The sequence below is a fragment of the Narcine bancroftii genome, chromosome 7 (assembly GCF_036971445.1).
Source record: "Narcine bancroftii isolate sNarBan1 chromosome 7, sNarBan1.hap1, whole genome shotgun sequence".
Taxonomy (NCBI): domain Eukaryota; kingdom Metazoa; phylum Chordata; class Chondrichthyes; order Torpediniformes; family Narcinidae; genus Narcine; species Narcine bancroftii.
In genome coordinates, this window is record NC_091475.1 from 49,953,947 (window position 1) to 49,973,353 (window position 19,407).

At 39.4% G+C, this 19,407-nt stretch overlaps 1 protein-coding gene across 5 annotated transcripts in view; it reads right to left on the reverse strand.

Moving 5' to 3' along the window:
* The window catches only part of LOC138738900 (glutamate receptor ionotropic, kainate 1), a 477,930-nt gene that overhangs the window by 124,754 nt on the left and 333,769 nt on the right, over window positions 1–19,407 (reverse strand). For all 5 annotated transcript variants that reach the window (XM_069890070.1, XM_069890069.1, XM_069890066.1 and 2 more), the window contains exons 4-5: window positions 7,670–7,851; window positions 3,499–3,552 (exon numbers count right to left, since the gene is read on the reverse strand). In XM_069890070.1, coding sequence (XP_069746171.1) covers window positions 3,499–3,552; window positions 7,670–7,851 — 236 coding nt within the window. The remainder of the gene's footprint in view (window positions 1–3,498; window positions 3,553–7,669; window positions 7,852–19,407) is intronic.

Sequence of the window (19,407 nt, forward strand, 5' to 3'; positions counted from 1 at the left end):
CCATTTTCCCAACATCCCTCTTCCTTCAATAACTATTCCAATTAATTTGAGCTATTCTTGTCTTATACCTTCAGAGTTGACCTTTTCCCAATTCTAAATTTTAATTGTGGTTCCACCCTGTTTCTCTCCTTAACAATCTAAAACCTCATAGAACAATAGTTGCTGGTGCCCAAAGGCTCATCCACAAACATTTAATTTCCTAAGACTACATATTGTTGGAGGAAACTTTTCCTGAACATATTTCACAAATTCCACCCAATTTAAACTTTTGCACTATGACTTTTCAGGTAAATATTTGGAAAGGTAAAATCCCCTATTATGATAACGTTATTTGAATTCTGGCAGGAATTCCTGTTGGGAGTTTTCCCAAGACAGCAGGTATAGACAAAATTGAAGGGGCTGAAAGGGGAGGTTGGTTTATATGATGGCCCGACCTACATTCATAACTCTGCAGTTTCTTACAGTCTTGGGCAGAGCAGCTGCCGAACCAAGCTGTGATACATCCAGACATGATATTTGTATAGTGCATCTATAAAAATTGGTAAGAGACACAGGAGACATGCTGCATTTTATAGACTTTTGAGGAAGTAGAAGCATTAGTGTGCTTTCTTGGTATGGCATCAACATGCTTGGATCAGGACACTGACCTGAGCTTTATAAAATGAATCACATCATTCCAAAGCCTCTTGCCTGATGATTAGTGTGCTGAATGTGGGCTTATAATCAGAGTGGAAGAAGAGAGATGTAATTTATTGTCTTGCATGTTCTAGGAAACCAGATGGTCAGTTTGGAACAGCTGTTAAATTCCAGGGAGGTTTAACTTACCTGATAATAAGCAGGGCTGAAAGCTCCATGATAAAAGTGGAGCAGCTCCAGCAAAAGAAACAAATGGATGCCCGCAATGCAATCACTAACTATAAGGGGTTTGAATTTACTTCTAAAATCAGCAGAATCAAACAGAACAACTCAGAATAAGATATTAAGCTTGGATTCAGGCACACCAGCAAACGTAATGAAAGATTTGGGTTATGGCTAGTTGAATGTCTTAGAGTTCTAAGTAAATGAGGGTAAAATTGCTGCTCCCCATTGGTAACAAATAACATGACAGACATATTCAGAAAGCTAATTCTTGGCTGTAAAATTATTAGTTGCAACGAGGAAACAGTGATCAGTCAGAAAATGTGGAAACATCACCCAAATAAATTAATTAAAATGTTGCCGACGTTCACATGAACCAGTGAAGTGCTGTAATCCAAAGTTCAAAATTCAGATATCAGATTTATTGTCAGAGTACATGCATGACATCACATACAATCCGGAGATTCCTTTTTCCTGCTGGCATGGCAGAATCACCACTAATCGGTAGTGCAAAATAACTGTTCACAGCATTCACATGTAAATAAATAAAGGAACTGTAAACAGATAATGAATGTAAACAAACTATGCAAAACAAAGAGATCAAAGAAAATCAATGAAATGCTTAAGTAAGGGTCCTTAAATAAGTCTCTGATTGTTGTTGAGGAGTATGATGGTGAAGGGGTAGCAGCTGTTCCTGTACCATGTGATGCATGTCTTGTGGCACCTACACCTCTTTCCTGATGGCAGCAGCAAGAACAGAGTGTGTACTGTGTGGTGTGGGTCTTCGATGGCAGCATTCCCTGAAGATGTGCTCAATAGTGGGAAGGATTTTGCCTGTAATGTCCTGGGCGGTGTCCATTACCTTTTGGAGGGCTTTACCATTTGCTAGGGTTTCCAAAGTCATATCAAATCTCCGCAAATTCCTGAGGAAGTAGAGATGCTGACATTCTTTTTTCATGATGCAATTGGTGTGTTGGATCCAGGAAAGATCCTCTGAGATAGTGACTCCCAAGAACCTTAATTTGTTCACCCTTTCCACCTCCAATCCCCCAGTGATCACTGGATTGCATACCTCTGGCTCAGAGTATATACATTACATCACATATAACCCTGAGATTCCTTTTCCTGTAGGTGAGGCAGAATGACCACTTATTGGTAATGTACAAAATAGTACACACGTAAACAAATAAAAAATGTAAATAAACTGAATGTGCAATACAGAGAGAGAAAAAAAGTTAATAAAGTGCAAAAGTAAGAGCACTTCTGAGTCTCTGAGTTTGCTGTTGAGGAGACTGATGGTGGAGATGGTCCATGAAATCCAGGAAAAATATAATATCCATGGACATACATATCACCCAAGGTGGACAACCAAAGGAGAAAAGTAGCATTGATTTGAAAGAGAAAGAAATTGTAACTACTTATTTAAGGAAGGGAAAAGGTGATTTTATCATCAAAATTCTAATCTCAGTTTAACACAATGATTCAGGGTTTGCCTTTCACGTGAGCGGACAAGCCAATTACTTCAGAGGTGATGACCAATTCTGTTGTATTTGCATAAGAAGAGAGCATGTGGACAACAGGTGTCCAAATCCAGAAAATCAGAGGAATTCTCTCCACACCTTTTTCAACATTTAAAAAAAATACTATTCCCTCCACAACTCTCTAGTTCATTTCATCAGTATATACATGGAACAACCTCATGCAACCACTGGAAATCCAACACTTCCCTTTTATCTCTTTGTTTCTCGCCCAAAACCATTCTTGCATGTTAAGCAGTAATTGACCTGTATTTTTTTCCAGTTTAGTTCATTTCATTCAATCTTCATGGTGTAGTCTTCACACAGTTTGGGTAACTGCCTTGCAGTACCGCTCCAAGGACATCCATGAGCTTTCAGTTGCATCACTTTACTTCTCCATCTTCCACTGTTCTAGCAAACCCTACTGTTAGCCTGAGGAACTAAATCTTCCCACTCAGCAGCGACAGGCCTCTAAACAATCCCAAATTAAGTAATTTCAAAACAGCAACTTTCTAGATTACTCAAATGAAAGTCATTAGCTTGAAATGTTAATTCCATTTTTCTCTTTCCACATAAACTGCATGACATACAGAGCATTTCCATCACTTTCATACCATATTTTCAGCAAATATTGTATTTATGTTTCAGTTCTTTCTCATTCCTTAGCTCCCTTTCACCTCCTATTTCTATTCTCTCTACACAGATCATCTGATTAGCAAGTTTTCAATATCCTCTCTCACCCACACCACTTGTGTCACTCAATTCTCTCAATTTCCATCCCATTCCAGACATTCCCAAGTTCTATGCTCCTCACTCTTTTCTACAATTTAAATTATATTTACCTTCTAATTGTTCTTGATTCTGATTAATGGTCAGCAACCCAAAATATCATTCTCCAATGATGCTGCCTGGTCCGCTGAGTCATCTGAGTTACTTTCGTTCTATTTCTAGCATCTGCAGTTTCATTTTTGCTTTTTGACAAAACATGTCACGCAGGGAAGTATGTGGGGAATACTGCTGGACAATGGAGGTCTTTTACTCAATGTTTCCGTTAACTAAAAGACAAACACGAGTCCGTAACAGTCTCTAAAACACAGCTACTCTTTTTGAAATGATTCCTTACCAGTGTGGTAAAAAAGTAATGGTAATACTCAGTCATCATGCCCATCGATAGGATCTGCAAAAAGAATAAGCCAACATCAACACCATAAATATGGAGTTGTATTCATATAGCATCGAGTAGATGTTCTCGAGTATTACAGCACTAATGAGTTTCTGTTCGTTTAATCACTTTCCTCATTTCAAAGTACAGAGCAATTTGTACACCACTTGATGTCACATTCAGTGATAAATGGCCATTTTGGTTGTGATGGTCCAGAATTAATTTTAACCAGGACAAAAGGAGAACTCACCCACATTTTGTGCAAAAAAAATTGCTGATTTTATTATTATGTACACTGGAATTGGAAGATGGAGCCTGGGTTTGGGGACTCATTTGAGTGTGGGGATACTCAAGACTAATGGAATTTTATTTTCATCTCCTGTAGCATGGTGCTAGAAAGCAAGGAACAGTGAGAAGGCTCTGGATGTCCAATAGTTGAGGCTACTGACAGTGAGCATTCAGCTGTGGAGGAGGCCATTGGTAGTACGCTAAGGAAGTCATAGTTAGGTATGGAAGGGGAATGGCATGAGTTGAGGCTAAGGAGTAGGGCGAGTGAGTGGCAGGCAGAGCGAATGTGGGCCAGGAAGAGATGGTAGCTACCATAGAGTTCGGCATACAAATCAACCTTCAGATACGTTGGGCCTCCATTTTCAGCCTCATTTTCAAGCTTTTATCATATATTGGGTATATAACTCCCACCCCTCCCCACAAATTTTCTTCCAGGAACAAGCCAGAGACTAGTATCTGAGCCACCCAGCAACAACTCAAACTTTGTTACAACACCCCAATCACTAAGTAACAAATCTGTAAATTAAGCAAGTTTTAAAAAATCACCTTTGCTCCTAGCCGGGAAGATGCCAAACAGATCTAGGTCCAAGTCTGCAGCCAGGGTCAGCGATGGCGACTCCATTCTCAACATCAGGTGCAGTGCCATCCGCATCAAAGAAGTCACCTCGCTGCCCGCCCAAGCGTGCTCGGTGCAGGAACCATGACTACGTGTCGGGTCCTGGGCAGGAGCGGGGACCTCGGGCTACCGGCAGGAATGGGGACCTTGGCCTACCAGGTAGGAGCGGAGACCTTGGGCTCCTCAATTGTAAAATGTCTGGGTGGGTTATGGTGACATCTAGTGGTGGGGAGGTGTTGGGGAGCGGTGGCGCCAGCAGTGGGGTGGTGCTTCCGAATCATCTTGTACCCCAAATCTATGTTGAGCATTTTTTGAGTTGAATTTAATGTCTCATTTTTTTAAAAATCTGGCGTATAAGTCGCCCCCTGATTTTTGAGGGTTTTAAGACTCTATTTGTATGCCAAAATATATGGTAATATGCAAGTAAATCTGGGATGAAGTGCTTGGGAAGTAAACCTTTTGTTAATAATTAACCTTGTGCTAAACTCTTCACGTGCCTTCAATATTATTATGACTGCTGGTAAATTTCAATGAAACCCCAGATATTACTTCACAATCAACACTGTAAACACAGGACATCCAAACCAACATATGGTGCTAACTCCAATACACCATTGATCATCGTTATGTACAAAACTAACTGTTAAGGCATTTAACAATGGAAAATACAATCACAATTTCATTTACAATCATAATTGGGCACTACATCCAAATACCGAGTTAAAAACACAAAGATGCTAAGGGAACTCAGCAGGCCACGTAGCATCCATAGGAGGTAAAGATTTAGGTAAAGGTAACCAACATTTTGGGCCTGAGCCCTTCTTCAAGGTATGAGCAAAAAGCAGACAGGCACCTTAATAAAAAGGTTGAGGGAGGAAGGAAGAAAAGCCAGAGGGAGGAGCACCAAGAGGCAAAAAGCCATAATTGGACTGTTAGGACAGGAGAGGAAAGGTGCAAAATGATCAGGGGAGGGGGTGGCTCTGTCAATGCAATGCTTGTAAAAAAAGACATAGGGATATGGGAAGGGGAGAGGTGAGTGTAAGGGGGGGAGGGGGAGGATGGAAACGGAAACTGGAGGTTGGTTAATGCCATCTAATTGGAGGATGCCCTGAAGGAATACAAGATGTTTTTCCTCCACTTTGCCTATGGTCTCAATCTGGCAGTGCACAAGGCCAGGGCAAACATGTCAGCAAGGGAATTGCATGGGGAATTGAGATCCCCACCAGCACACTGAACAGAGCAAAGCAGAGTAGTCAGTGATCAGACTCCAATGTCGAGGAGGCCACAGTGGGAGCACAGGATGCAGTAGATGACCTCTGCAGATTCTCAAATAAAGTGTTATTTCACCTGGAAGGACTGTTTTGGGCCCCAAATGGTGGTGAGGGAGGAGGTATGGGCACAAGTGCAGAATTTCTTGTGGTCACAGGGTTAGGCACCAAGGGGGAAACTGGTGGGATGGGTGGAGTGGACGAGAGAGCTGTAGAGGGAGCGGTCCCTGCAGAAGGCAGAGAGGAGAGGAAAGGGGAAGGTATGTCTAGTGGGACTACATAGAAGGTGGCAGAAATGGCAGAGGATGATATGTTGGATGCAGAGGTTAGTGGTGTAATAGATGAGGTCAAGGGGAATCCTGCCCTTGTTGCACGTTGGGGCGGAGGGGGCCAGGTCTGATGTGCGGGTAATGGAGGATATGTGGGTGAGCTCCAAGTTGATGGTAGTAGAGGGGAAGCCACATTTTTTGAAGAAGAAGGAAAACTTGAATGATCTTACATGGAAACCTCAACTTGGGAGCAGATAAGATGGAGGAATTGTCAGAAAGGAATGAAATTCTTACAGGGGACAGGATGTGAAGATGTATAGTTGAGATAGCTCTGTGATTTGGTGGGTTTGTCGAAAATGTCGGTCAAAAGTTTGTCTCCCACGATGGAGACAGAGAAATAAAGAAAGGGGATGGACCAAGTGAACTTAAGGTTGGGGTGGAAGATGGCAACAAAGTCGACGAGCTCATCATGGGTGCATAGTCAAGGAAGAGTTGATAAGCCTTGCCTGTGTATGATTTCTCTACATGGCAAACAAAAACGCAGGTATAGCTGGGCCCATATGGGTACCCATGACTACCCCTTTGATGGAGAAAGCAGGATGAATCAAAGGAGAGGTTATTGAGAGTGATTACAAGTTCTTCCAGCCAGAGGAGGGTGGTGGTGGAGTGGAACTGGTTGGGTCTGTTGTTGCGGAAGAAACAAGGGCTTTAAGGCTTGATATGGAGGGGATAGAGGTGTTTCTCATTTGGGTGTCCATGTTTAAGATCAGGTGGTTGAGTTCAGAGAATTGAAACTTGTTGAAGTGATGGGGGATGTATGAAGTATCATAGATATAGGTGGGGAGGGACTGGACCAAGGGGGACAAAACAGAGTCAGGGTAAGCAGATACCAATTTGTAGGGGCGAGTGCAGGCAGAAACAATGCATCTACAAGGACAATTTGATTTGTGAGAGCTGGGTAAGAGGTAAAACCAGACAATGTGGAGTTTGAGAAATAGTAAAGATGGAGGGTCATACACGGGAGATGACTAAAAGTAATGTTCAGAGATAGTGTGTGAGACAGTGGTTTGATGAGATTTAACAGGGTCCTGTTGAAGGGGTAAGTAAGAGGAGGAGCTTTGGCCAGATAGAGTCAATGCGCCAGACCACAACAGTGCCACCCTTGTCTGTGGGGTTGTGGTTTGAAATATTTTAATTCATTCACCATTTTAAATACAATTCATAGCATTTGCTCCTCAGTGAAATAGTTTGTTATGAAACTACTCATTTGAAAATTATTGACTTTTTCAAATATTATTCTTCATATTTATTTTGAATCATGAGAATGAGGGTATAATTGTCTTGGAATTGTATTATAAGTAATATTTTCTGCTCGATGTTCAATTGTGCAGAAACGGTCAGGTCTGCTTCATCATGTTCCATATGGCTACCTTCCCTTTCTATATTTTTCCGAGGGACAATAGAACCGTTTGACCATTGTGTGCCTGTCATTATTTTTGCCAGATTTCCTTCAGAAGAACAATGAATCCACCAGAAATAGAGATATGTCTTTATGTTAATGGCTATTTTCAGAGCTACTTGCAGTGCTTTCGTATTTTCACTCAGTGCAGCAGCAAGGTTCATATAAAGAGAACATATTTTGGCGAATGCACATTTCATATAGGAAGCAAGTGCAAAGAAGGTTTTATCACCTGTTTCAATATTTGGGCTGCCGTTGAATATGTGCAGTCAAATATCACGTAGAACTCCTTCCCCTTTTTCATCTGTTTCAGAAGGGGCTTAGCATCTCTATGACCTGATGGCAACTGGCGAATTTTAACTTTAATGTTATATCTGGAGGGAGCTTTCATTAATTCTTGTAAACGAATAAGACCTAGAAAATAAAAAGCACAATATTTAACACAGTTATCCAAACCTCAATTATCAATTTATTTTTTAATTAGCCATCTATAATCAAATTTTTAAAACACACAATTAAGGCTCGGGATCATTTTTAAATTTCTTGCACTCAAACACATGGAAATTTTCATTGCACACTGCTAACAACCACTGGCCATTCCAACTATAAACAAAAACTGTCAAATGTCTCTAAGTTTCCAAAGTGTGTAAAAAAATTGTTGTATCAACAGGTGAGGGATCTCCCATGTTAGAACACAATGGCAGTCTTTGCATGATCTGTTCTTAACATTAAATGTCTTCATCTCTGCCCTGAAAGCAATCTGTCTGATTAACTGTGTCTCAGTTTTCAAATTTTATAAGCTCACACTCCAAAATTTTCAGTGTTCATTAAGAACTTCTGTTTGCCGAAAGCAAAGGCTTATGTTCATTTTTGTTAACTTTCTTGAGAAAGCAGCATCTTTACTTTCTCCTGGGAATCTCAGACCCACAACTGCTCAAAATGGAGAAGGAGTCTTCAGAGTGGTATTGAGAACATTCAAGTCCCATGGAAGGTGGGGAAGGAATGGACCACCTTACAAACTATCTTCCCAACCACATCCCATCTGTGGGCAGTCTATGATTCCCACATTGGCCTCTTCATCTACCTGAGGACCCCACAAAAACAGAAGGGAAACAAGTTATCCTCAATCCTAATGAAGTTCTCAAGAAGCAAGAAGATGGAAGTACTGAAATTGTACATTGCAACCATGGCCAGAAACCAAACATCCTGAATTGCAAAGCTATTCCAAAATTTAACATTTCTCATCCTAAAATGCAAAGCCATACAACTTTTATTGCCTGCTCTGAGGATATAACATGGATTTTTAAAATATGTGCATAGGTAAATAGTCAACTGGATTGTCTGAAAGTTTATTTTTGATAAGTCCTAAATTTATTTGATTCTGAGTCAACAAAATAGTCAAAGTAACATAACCTTGGAGAAACTAGGGGCATAGTCATTCAAAGTACCTAGGCAGACATGTCTTTGATGTGTGAGAGTTTTAACGAGATTGTTTATAATTTTAAAATTAACAATTTCTTCACTGTGGATGAACAAAATGATCACTAAGAAGTCAAGACAAGGGGACGTCATGTGATGAGGTAGTCAGGATGTGGAAATCTGACTCTCCTGGGAATTAGTTAAAAAAAAGTATAAAATTGGCAAAGAGACCAAAACCAGAGTATTTAGTATTTAGTGTTTAGTATTTTTTTTTGTCACCAAAGAGGGAGAAAATCATCGCTGGCCTGTTGGGAATGAACCAAGAAAAACGACAAGGACAAGAAGTAAGGCCTACCACACAGATAGATCTGAGCACTGTGGCATGAGCTCCTAGCCGAATGATAAAAGCTCCTAAGGCTGCTATGAAACAATCTTCAGTGCCACCACAGCTGCAGTTACAGAGAGATGTTGACGAGGATCAAGAAATGGTGCTGCCCACGCACAAATCAAAAGAGTATGAAGAAGCAAAGGTGAGGAAGATAGCCTTTTTAAAACACTACCAACAGAAGGAAAATATGAGACTGAACTTCGGGCAAGTGATGAAGATGATGAGGATTAAGAGAATCAAGAGGAAGAAGAAGAAATGATACAACCTATTGCTATTGAAGGAGGTAGCAAACTTAAAAATGGAAGTAGGACCACAGGGGTTAAGTACTAATGCATTTATGTTAATGAGAGTTGAAGCAAGTAAGAGTGATTGAATATTAAAAAAATCAGATGACAAAATGAAGAAATATTATGAAATAGTGAATAGAATGCAAATAATATTTAAAGATATGGAGGAAAGAGACAAAAATGTGGAATTTGAGATGGAAATGGTTCAGAACAGAATGGATAAAATGGAGAACTCAATGGATGCACTTGCTGCTGTAAATAAACAATTGTGTCAGAAAGTAGACCTGATAGAGAACTTTAGTCAAAGAAACAATATCAGAATTGTTGGTCTGAAAGAAGGTGAAGAAGGGACATTATAATAGCTTTTTTTCAACTTTGGATTCCTGAAGTTCTTGGATAAAATGAATTTTTGCCGGATTATTGCCAGATCAAAAACCAGAATCTATATTGATAAAGTTTCTTTGCTATCAGTTCAGAGAGAAAATATTAAAACAAGCAGTAAAACAAGCTAAAGAGAGGAAGAGTGAAATGGAATATCATGGAAATAAAATTTTATTTTATCCTGACATAAGTTTTGAACTGTTGAAGAAAAACAAAGAATTTAATCCAGTAAAGAATACCTTGTAGAAAAAAAAGTTCTTAATTTATCCTATGCCATCCTGAAACTCTCAAGATCTTTGTGCAAGGGGGAGCAATAAGTTCTTTACAGACTGTTCATGTGCAAAAATAGGCTGACAATTTACCGATTATTCGGCAGTAGACTGAACGGGGGGTGGCACAAGCAGGAGCATGAAGTTTTTTTGATTAATAAAGAGTGATCCCTATTATTCCTTAAAATGAAAAATGGATTTAGAATAACAGTTGGAGGTGATATGGACTGACCAATCAAATCATGTGTGTATTTGTGACTTGGGCCACAACCTGTAAAATGGATGGTGGAGGTGGGGGGGCGTAATGTTGTGCATTATTTAAACATCATTAATAGGGTATTTTTGTTATTTTTACTCTATTATTATTCTTTATATTATTGGATTCTATAACTATATATTGAAAAAGTTTTACTCTCCTTTTTTCTACCTGGATTGACAAGATGGACATGCCTTAGCATGATAGATAAGAAAGGTTTGAAATTGAAGGGGAGGTGAAGGGGAAGTATTGTTTGAAATTGATTTAAAAAATAATATTAATGAGTAAAATATTTAATACCTTAAGTTTTAATATTAATGGACTTAACAGCCTGGTGAAAAGAAAAAGGATATTGGCACATATGAATAAAATGAAAGTAGATATAGTTTTTTTGGAAGAAACTCATTTAATTGATAAAGAGCATCAGAAGCTAAAAAGAGATTGGGTACGATATGTCGCAGCTTCTTCATTTAATTCAAAAGCAAGGGGAATAGCAAATGCACATGACAATTTATTAATAGGTGATTTTAATTTTTGTTAAGATCTAATTTTAGATAGATCAAAAAGTGCAATAACAAGGACAAAAGCAGCTAAAGCCATATAGCTGTTAATGAGCGATTTAAATTTAATAGATGCAAGGAGAAGAATTCATCCAAGAGAAAGAGACTACACCTTTTATTCAAAAGGACATGATTCTTATTCCAGGATAGATTTGTTTTTAATATATTCAGGGTAGAATCCAACAAGCAGATAAGAAGACAAGAATTTTATCTGACCATTCTCCTTTGTTCTTGACAATAACAATGTTGGACAAAGAAGAATCAGTTTACAGATGGAGATTTAATTCTATCCTATTAAAAAAAAGACTTTTGTGATTTTATTAGAGAACAAATAAAATCATTTTTTGATACCAACTCTAATTCAGTTTATAATAAATGTATTTTACGGGTCAAATAATAAGTTAAGAAGGACTATATGAAACATGAAGAACAATTGGAGACAACAAATTTAGAAAAAGATTTGCAAAGACAAATTAATGAGGAGATATAGAGATGACTTATTAATGAGAAATTTCAACATCATACTTTACAAACATATGGAACATTAAAAGTGATAATGAGAACTGAATAGAGATTTTATATTATGAATTAGGTGAGAGTGTACATAAGGTCCTTTCAAGGCATTTAAAAACAGAACAAATATTGAGAATGATTATTACAACTAAAATCGATCTTAATTTAATTACTTATAAACCTCATAAAATTAATGAAAATTTCAAACATTTTATATAAAGCTATATCAATCAGAGTCTCAACATGATGATAATAATAGATAATTTTCTGTCACAAATAAATGTACCATAATTAAATTTGGAAGATCAAAAAGATCTGGGTCCTCTCTTCACCCCAATGGAGGTGGGGGAAGCATTGAGCTCAATACAAAGTAATGTCTCCAGAAGAAGGTGATTTCCTGCCTGAATTTTATAAAAAGTTTAAAAATGTATTAATTCCCCCTTCATGGAGGTATTAGAACAGGCGCAAAATGCATACTTTACCGGAATTTTTAACACAGTAATAATAACTATAATACCAAAAAAAGATAGGGACTCTTCAAAGCCATGATCATATTGACCTACTCAATTTTGAAAGCAGATTATAAAATAGTAGCAAAGATATTAGCAAATAGGTTGGCAAAATTTTATTAAAGTTAATAAATGTGGATCAGACTGGATTTGCTAAAAAAGAAAATCAGTGGATAATGTAAGTATAATACATTTGTCACAAAAGAGTGGGGACTTAAGTGTAGCAGTGGCTTTAGATGCAGAAAAAAGCATTTGATAGAATATAATGGGATTTTTTGTTTAAAGTGCTTGAAAAATTTGGGTTTGGACAAATATTTGCATATTGGATTAAAGCTTTATATAATGGACTGAAAGCTAGAGTCATAGCAAATGGGCAGATATCTGCACCTTTTAATTTAACTAGATCTAGCTACTCAAATTATATTTAAGATTAAAAGAATATGGGATAGTATCCAGTTATAAAGTAAACAGGAATAAAAGTGAAATTATGCGTCAGTGATTATACTCAGTGCAAAAGAGGCATAAATTTAAATAGCTGATAAATAGAATAAAATATTTAGGGATACAGGCAGATAATAATTTAAATAATTTATTTAAATTGAATTATTCCCCTTAAGAAAATTGATGAAGACTTGAAAAAATGGATGGAATTTCCAATAAAATTACTGGTTAATTGTATTAAAATGAATAAATTTCCTAGAGTACAATACTTTTTTCAAACATTGCCTATATACTTACCACTCCGGTTTAAGGGGGATAATGTCACCAGGAAAGAAGTGGTTTTTAAAGATGGTGTTAAAGAGAGGGGTTCTTCTTTCTTGGAAGATTCCATGGGCTTTTTCATGGGCTCCCAGGATTTTTTGTTTACGTCACCGTCAGAGCAGAGCACTATATATGTTTTTTTTAATGGGGAAAGATCACTGTATTCTTTGAATAATCAAAAAGGTTTTTATTGCTGAATAATATTTGTTTAAAATCTGGTATGGATAGAACATTAAAGTTTACTAGTTTGAATGTTAATGGTCTAAATGAGCTGGTGAAAAAGAAAAGGGTCTTGGCACACTTAAAAATCTAAAAGCATATATAGTTTTCCTGCAGGAAATAGATGTTGGTCTGATTGGTGTTTGGATAGTATGACATCAATTATAAATGCAAGATGTGGGTTGGTTCAGTCCAAGTTCCTACACCAATTATATCTTGTGCAACAGAAGCTACAGAGGTCAAAATCTGAAATATCAGAGGTGTGTTTTAGATGTGGGATTGAAACAGGAACTTTTTTGCATGCTACGTGGTCGGTGAAGGTGAGGCCTTTATGGCAGGATATTGTGGAAATGTTAACAAGAATAACAGGAGTGACATTTGCAGTCAACCTGGAGCTTTATCTTTTGGGTAATTTTATTCAAATAAGTAATAAGAACAAAATTTTTAATTTCTTTTGTCAAAGTAGCTTTTGCAGTGGCTAAGAAGTGTATTGCAATTATTTGCAAGTCCGACTCTCCCTTATTTATAGCACAATGGACTGCAGAGATGAAAGTTGTATTCCTATGGAGAAAATTACATACAATCTAAAAAGCAATTATGACACATTTGTCAAGATATAGCAGCCATGTTTGGACCACATAGGGACCCAATTACAATAATGATAATAGATGCTGTTACAATATAAACAGATGTGACTTCCCTGCATAGATTTTTATGAATAGTATAAGTGTGAGCTCTGATGGTGTGTGGATTTATATTTTGTGAGGGTCTTTGTTTTTTGTACGAAAAAGTTTAAAGTATTGTAATATTGAAGATTTTACTATGTATATTTATTAAAAAAATGAAAAATAAAAAAAATTATAAAACAACCTTGGAGAAACTACTCATTTATCTTTGCAGCATAACTATACTTCCAGTCATCCTTAGAATATAATGAAAGTCCTTTTGACCTATCGAGTCCATGCCAGCTCAAACTGTAATCCCATTTCCCCACTAATTTTCCCTGTAGCCTTTGATCCTCACATTCCCAATAACTCTTCCCATTCTCTCTTTCCACATTAGATGTAATTTTCACTATGGCCAATTAATCTACCAATTCACATCTTTAAGGTGTGGATAGAAGCCAGAGGAAACCTACATGATCACAGGAAAAATGTACACACAGTCAGTACTGGGGATTATGGGAGGGGGGTGTGGTGGTGGTGAGTCAGTGGAATATCGTGCATCAGGATTACTAGTTGTGCCACTATATTCTCCATGTGGTAATTATCTCTTAGGGTGTCTTCAAGTAAACACCCTGGGCAGCACAAATCTTTTTCAATTTGGACATACAGCATGGTTTCAGGCTCTTCCAGCGATGAGGCCATGCAGCCAAATTACACCCAATTAACCTACAACCCCATACCCCAAGGGTAGGAGGAAACTGGAGTAGCCAGAGGAAACCCATACAGACATGGGGAGAATGTACCAACTCCTTACAGACAGCGCCAGATTCTAACCCAGGTCACTGGTGCTGTGACAACGTTACACTAACTGTGCTGCTCCAAAGTCCTGTGTCACATGGCTAATTAGTGTGAACTGCAACAAAACCGTTTCTAGACCAGCTTGGCAAATGTGCATAGCAGAATTAGATGGAAGGTGGTTTCATCCCACAAAGCAACCTCTTGAAGGACAGCATTCCAGTCATGCTTACTCAACAACTGTGCAATAAATTTCACAAGGACTCTTCTCATCACCTGCCAAGCAAGAATTTGGCTCTCCTTGGAAAGGTCTGGTGCTGGAGTATTCTGTCAAATGATTTAGACAGAGTTATCATGAAACATCTGACTTAAATCCACTATTTCTTTTTGTGGAAGGACCTTAAGGATATTCTGTGCAGACCACAGGTCTAATTATGGTCAAAGGTGTTCATTGCATGGGCTATCAATATGCATCTCCTTCAATTGACATTTAATAAGCAAATTACTCTCTACGTCTTTGAGGATAAGTTGTTCAGTAATTTGTTTCTTCTTCACCCCTTTCTGGAAACCAATAAGAACATCTCCAATGGGTGCCGAATGATCTTGCACTGTTGACATTACCAACTTGATGGGTGGAACGGTTAAAGTAGTGTTTAGCCCAATGCTAAATTTGAACCCAGGTTCAAATCCAGTGCCTTGTGTCATGAGTTTGTATCTTCTGTGTCCAGCATGGGTTTTCTCCAGGTGCTCTAGTTTCCTTCCACCCTCCAAAACATACAGGGTTGGTAGGCTAATTGGGTATAATTGGATGGCACAGGTTTCAATGGCTAGAATGGGCTTCTACTGTGCTGTAATATTGCTGTAATCTCTTTTCAGTGCCAGCCGCTCAGTCCAAGATTCCACCCTGCTCCAGCTCCCTCAACAGCCCCTAAGGCTAGAGCTGGATGAGGTTCTCACCCTGGATGAGACATATAAGGCAATCGAACAACTGAAAAGTGGCAAAGCAGCAGGTATGGATGGAATCCCCCCAGAGGTCTGGAAGGCTGGCGGCAAAACTCTGCATGCCAAACTGCATGAGTTTTTCAAGCTTTGTTGGGACCAAGGAAAACTGCCTCAGGATCTTCGTGATGCCACCATCATCACCCTGTACAAAAACAAAGGCGAGAAATCAGACTGCTCAAACTACAGGGGAATCACGTTGCTCTCCATTGCAGGCAAAATCTTCGCTAGGATTCTACTAAATAGAATAATACCTAGTGTCGCCGAGAATATTCTCCCAGAATCACAGTGCGGCTTTCGCGCAAACAGAGGAACTACTGACATGGTCTTTGCCCTCAGACAGCTCCAAGAAAAGTGCAGAGAACAAAACAAAGGACTCTACATCACCTTTGTTGACCTCACCAAAGCCTTCGACACCGTGAGCAGTAAAGGGCTTTGGCAAATACTAGAGCGCATCGGATATCCCCCAAAGTTCCTCAACATGATTATCCAACTGCATGAAAAACAACAAGGTCGGGTCAGATACAGCAATGAGCTCTCTGAACCCTTCTCCATTAACAATGGCATGAAGCAAGGCTGTGTTCTCGCACCAACCCTCTTTTCAATCTTCTTCAGCATGATGCTGAACCAAGCCATGAAAGACCCCAACAATGAAGACGCTGTTTACATCCGGTACCGCACGGATGGCAGTCTCTTCAATCTGAGGCGCCTGCAAGCTCACACCAAGACACAAGAGAAACTTGTCCGTGAACTACTCTTTGCAGACGATGCCGCTTTAGTTGCCCATTCAGAGCCAGCTCTTCAGCGCTTGACGTCCTGCTTTGCGGAAACTGCCAAAATGTTTGGCCTGGAAGTCAGCCTGAAGAAAACTGAGGTCCTCCATCAGCCAGCTCCCCACCATGACTACCAGCCCCCCCACATCTCCATCGGGCACACAAAACTCAAAACGGTCAACCAGTTTACCTATCTCGGCTGCACCATTTCATCAGATGCAAGGATCGACAATGAGATAGACAACAGACTCGCCAAGGCAAATTGCGCCTTTGGAAGACTACACAAAAGAGTCTGGAAAAACAACCAACTGAAAAACCTCACAAAGATAAGCGTATACAGAGCTGTTGTCATACCCACACTCCTGTTCGGCTCCGAATCATGGGTCCTCTACCGGCACCACCTACGGCTCCTAGAACGCTTCCACCAGCGTTGTCTCCGCTCCATCCTCAACATCCATTGGAGCGCTTTCATCCCTAACGTCGAAGTACTCGAGATGGCAGAGGTTGACAGCATCGAGTCCACGCTGCTGAAGATCCAGCTGCGCTGGATGGGTCACGTCTCCAGAATGGAAGACCATCGCCTTCCCAAGATCGTGTTATATGGCGAGCTCTCCACTGGCCACCGTGACAGAGGTGCACCAAAGAAAAGGTACAAGGACTGCCTAAAGAAATCTCTTGGTGCCTGCCACATTGACCACCGCCAGTGGGCTGATAACGCCTCAAACCGTGCATCTTGGCGCCTCACAGTTTGGCGGGCAGCAACCTCCTTTGAAGAAGACAGCAGAGCCCACCTCACTGACAAAAGGGAAAGGAGGAAAAACCCAACACCCAACCCCAACCAACCAATTTTCCCCTGCAACCGCTGCAACCGTGTCTGCCTGTCCCGCATCGGACTTGTCAGCCACAAACGAGCCTGCAGCTGACGTGGACTTTTTTACCCCCTCCATAAATCTTCATCCGCGAAGCCAAGCCAAAGAATATTGCAATGGATAAAAATTAAAATAATTTCCACACAGGACTTCTTTTACTGATTTGTTATTCTGAGAAAATATTACTGTTTCTAGATCCCAGCATTAAATGTTTTGAACCATATGGCAATTTGAGCAAGAACAAACATTTCAGATAACTTTGCAGAACTGAATTATTGGAACATTGTAAATTACTTTGTGAGAAAACTGATGCCTTGTCAAATAAACTCTCAGGAGATGAAAACCCAGAGGAACAAGAACATTGTCTTTGTTTCAAATGTTCATGCCTTGCGAGGAAGTATGAAGATGCTGAGGCTGCTCAGAAAGGACCTGTTTCCAATCATAGAAGAGCACAGTATAAGAACATCAACGCATAAACTTACAATACCTGTATGTCCGCTTCCCTGTCTTAAACATCACAATAATTTGCATCATTCCCCTCCCATGTATTCAAGTCCCTATAAATCTGTGTATAAAATATTGTCTTGGTGATTTCCTTCAAATATGCCCCTTCTCACCTTAAACCTTTGCCTTCTAGTATTTGACATTTCCATCCTAGAAAAAAATACTGATTAGCAAAGCCTCTCATAATTTCAGATTCTTCAATTAGGCCTCTTTTTAGTTTCTGACGCTCCAGAGACAACAGTCAAAGTTTGTCTACCATACATTTCCAGTAATGCAGCTACCAGAACTACACACAATACTCCAAATATGGCCTAACTAAAGTTTTATACAGCTGCCACATGACGTCCAGGCTTTCACACTCAATGCCCAGACCAATGAAGTCAAATATGCAAATACTTTCTTTACCACACTATTTGAGTTGCCACTTTCAGGGAACTATGGACTTACACCCCAAGATGCCATTATATATCAATGCTTGTAATGGTGTGGACACTGTACATTTTCATCTTATGTTTGAGTTTGCATCACCTCACACTTGAACTATCTTTCTCTGACTATATCTCCACAGATTATATCCTGCTGTATTCTTGGATAAATCTCTGCATCATCCACAACTCCATGATTTTTTTTGTTTGCAACAAATTTAAAATCAGCCCTGTGGACACCACTGGCCATGGACCTCCTGTCAGAGAAACATACCTCCACCACAATGCTCTTTATCTTCAATGGCCAAAACAATTTTGAATCAAATGTACCAAGTCACTGTGGGTGCCATTTCAGCACAGGAACAGGTTCTTCAGTTCATATCTGTTCCAAGTATGATGGCAAAGTCAAACTCTGCCACTTGCACTAGATAGATATCCCCACATTCTCCTCACATCTATTTGTCCATCAAGAAGCCTCTTGAATGTTACTATTGTATCTGCTTCCACCTTGTTCACTCATTCCAGGCACCCACCATTCTCTTGTGTAAAATATGTCCTGCATATCTCTTTTGAACTTCAACCCACCCCGCTCAACTTAAACACGTCTCCTCTAGTATATGATGCTTTTACCCTGGGATAAAGACTCTGACTGCCCATGCGTTCAATGCTTCTCACGATTTCAAATAGCTTGATAAGCCTCCTTAGCCTCCTGTGCTCCAGAAAAAAATTACTTTGTCCAACCTCTCCTCAAACCTCATGCCATCTAAACCAGGTAAAATCCTGGGGTGCTTTTTCTGTACCCTTTTATAGCCTCCAAATATCTCCTGTAAAGGGGAAACTAGAATTGCACACTGTATTCCAAGTATGTCCTAATATATAGCTACAACACAACTTCCTTACTTTTATATTCAATGCCCTGCTTAATAAAGGGAAGCAAACTAGAAGCTTCCTTACCACCTATTAACTTGTATGGCCACTTTCAAGGAGCTCTGGGACCTCAACCCCCAATCCCCCTGCACATCAATACATTTAATAGTTCATGCATATAACTGCATACTTTATCCTTATATTAGAACTCCCAAGGTGCAATTCTTCACACTTTTCCAGGTTAAACTCCATTTTACCTTGTCAAATGCCTTATGAAAGTCCATGTGGAAAACATCCACAGATAATTCTCATCAATTATCTATGGAACCTACTTAAAATACTCAGTCAAGTTTGTAAGACAAAATCTGCTCCAAACAAAGCCATACTGATCATTCCTAATAAACTGAAGCTTTTCCAAATGCAAGTAAATCCTACCACCAAGAATCCTCTCCAATAGTTGGCATTGTGTTGGGCCTAGTCTAGGTCCTGGCAAGCTGGAAGGCTCTCTCC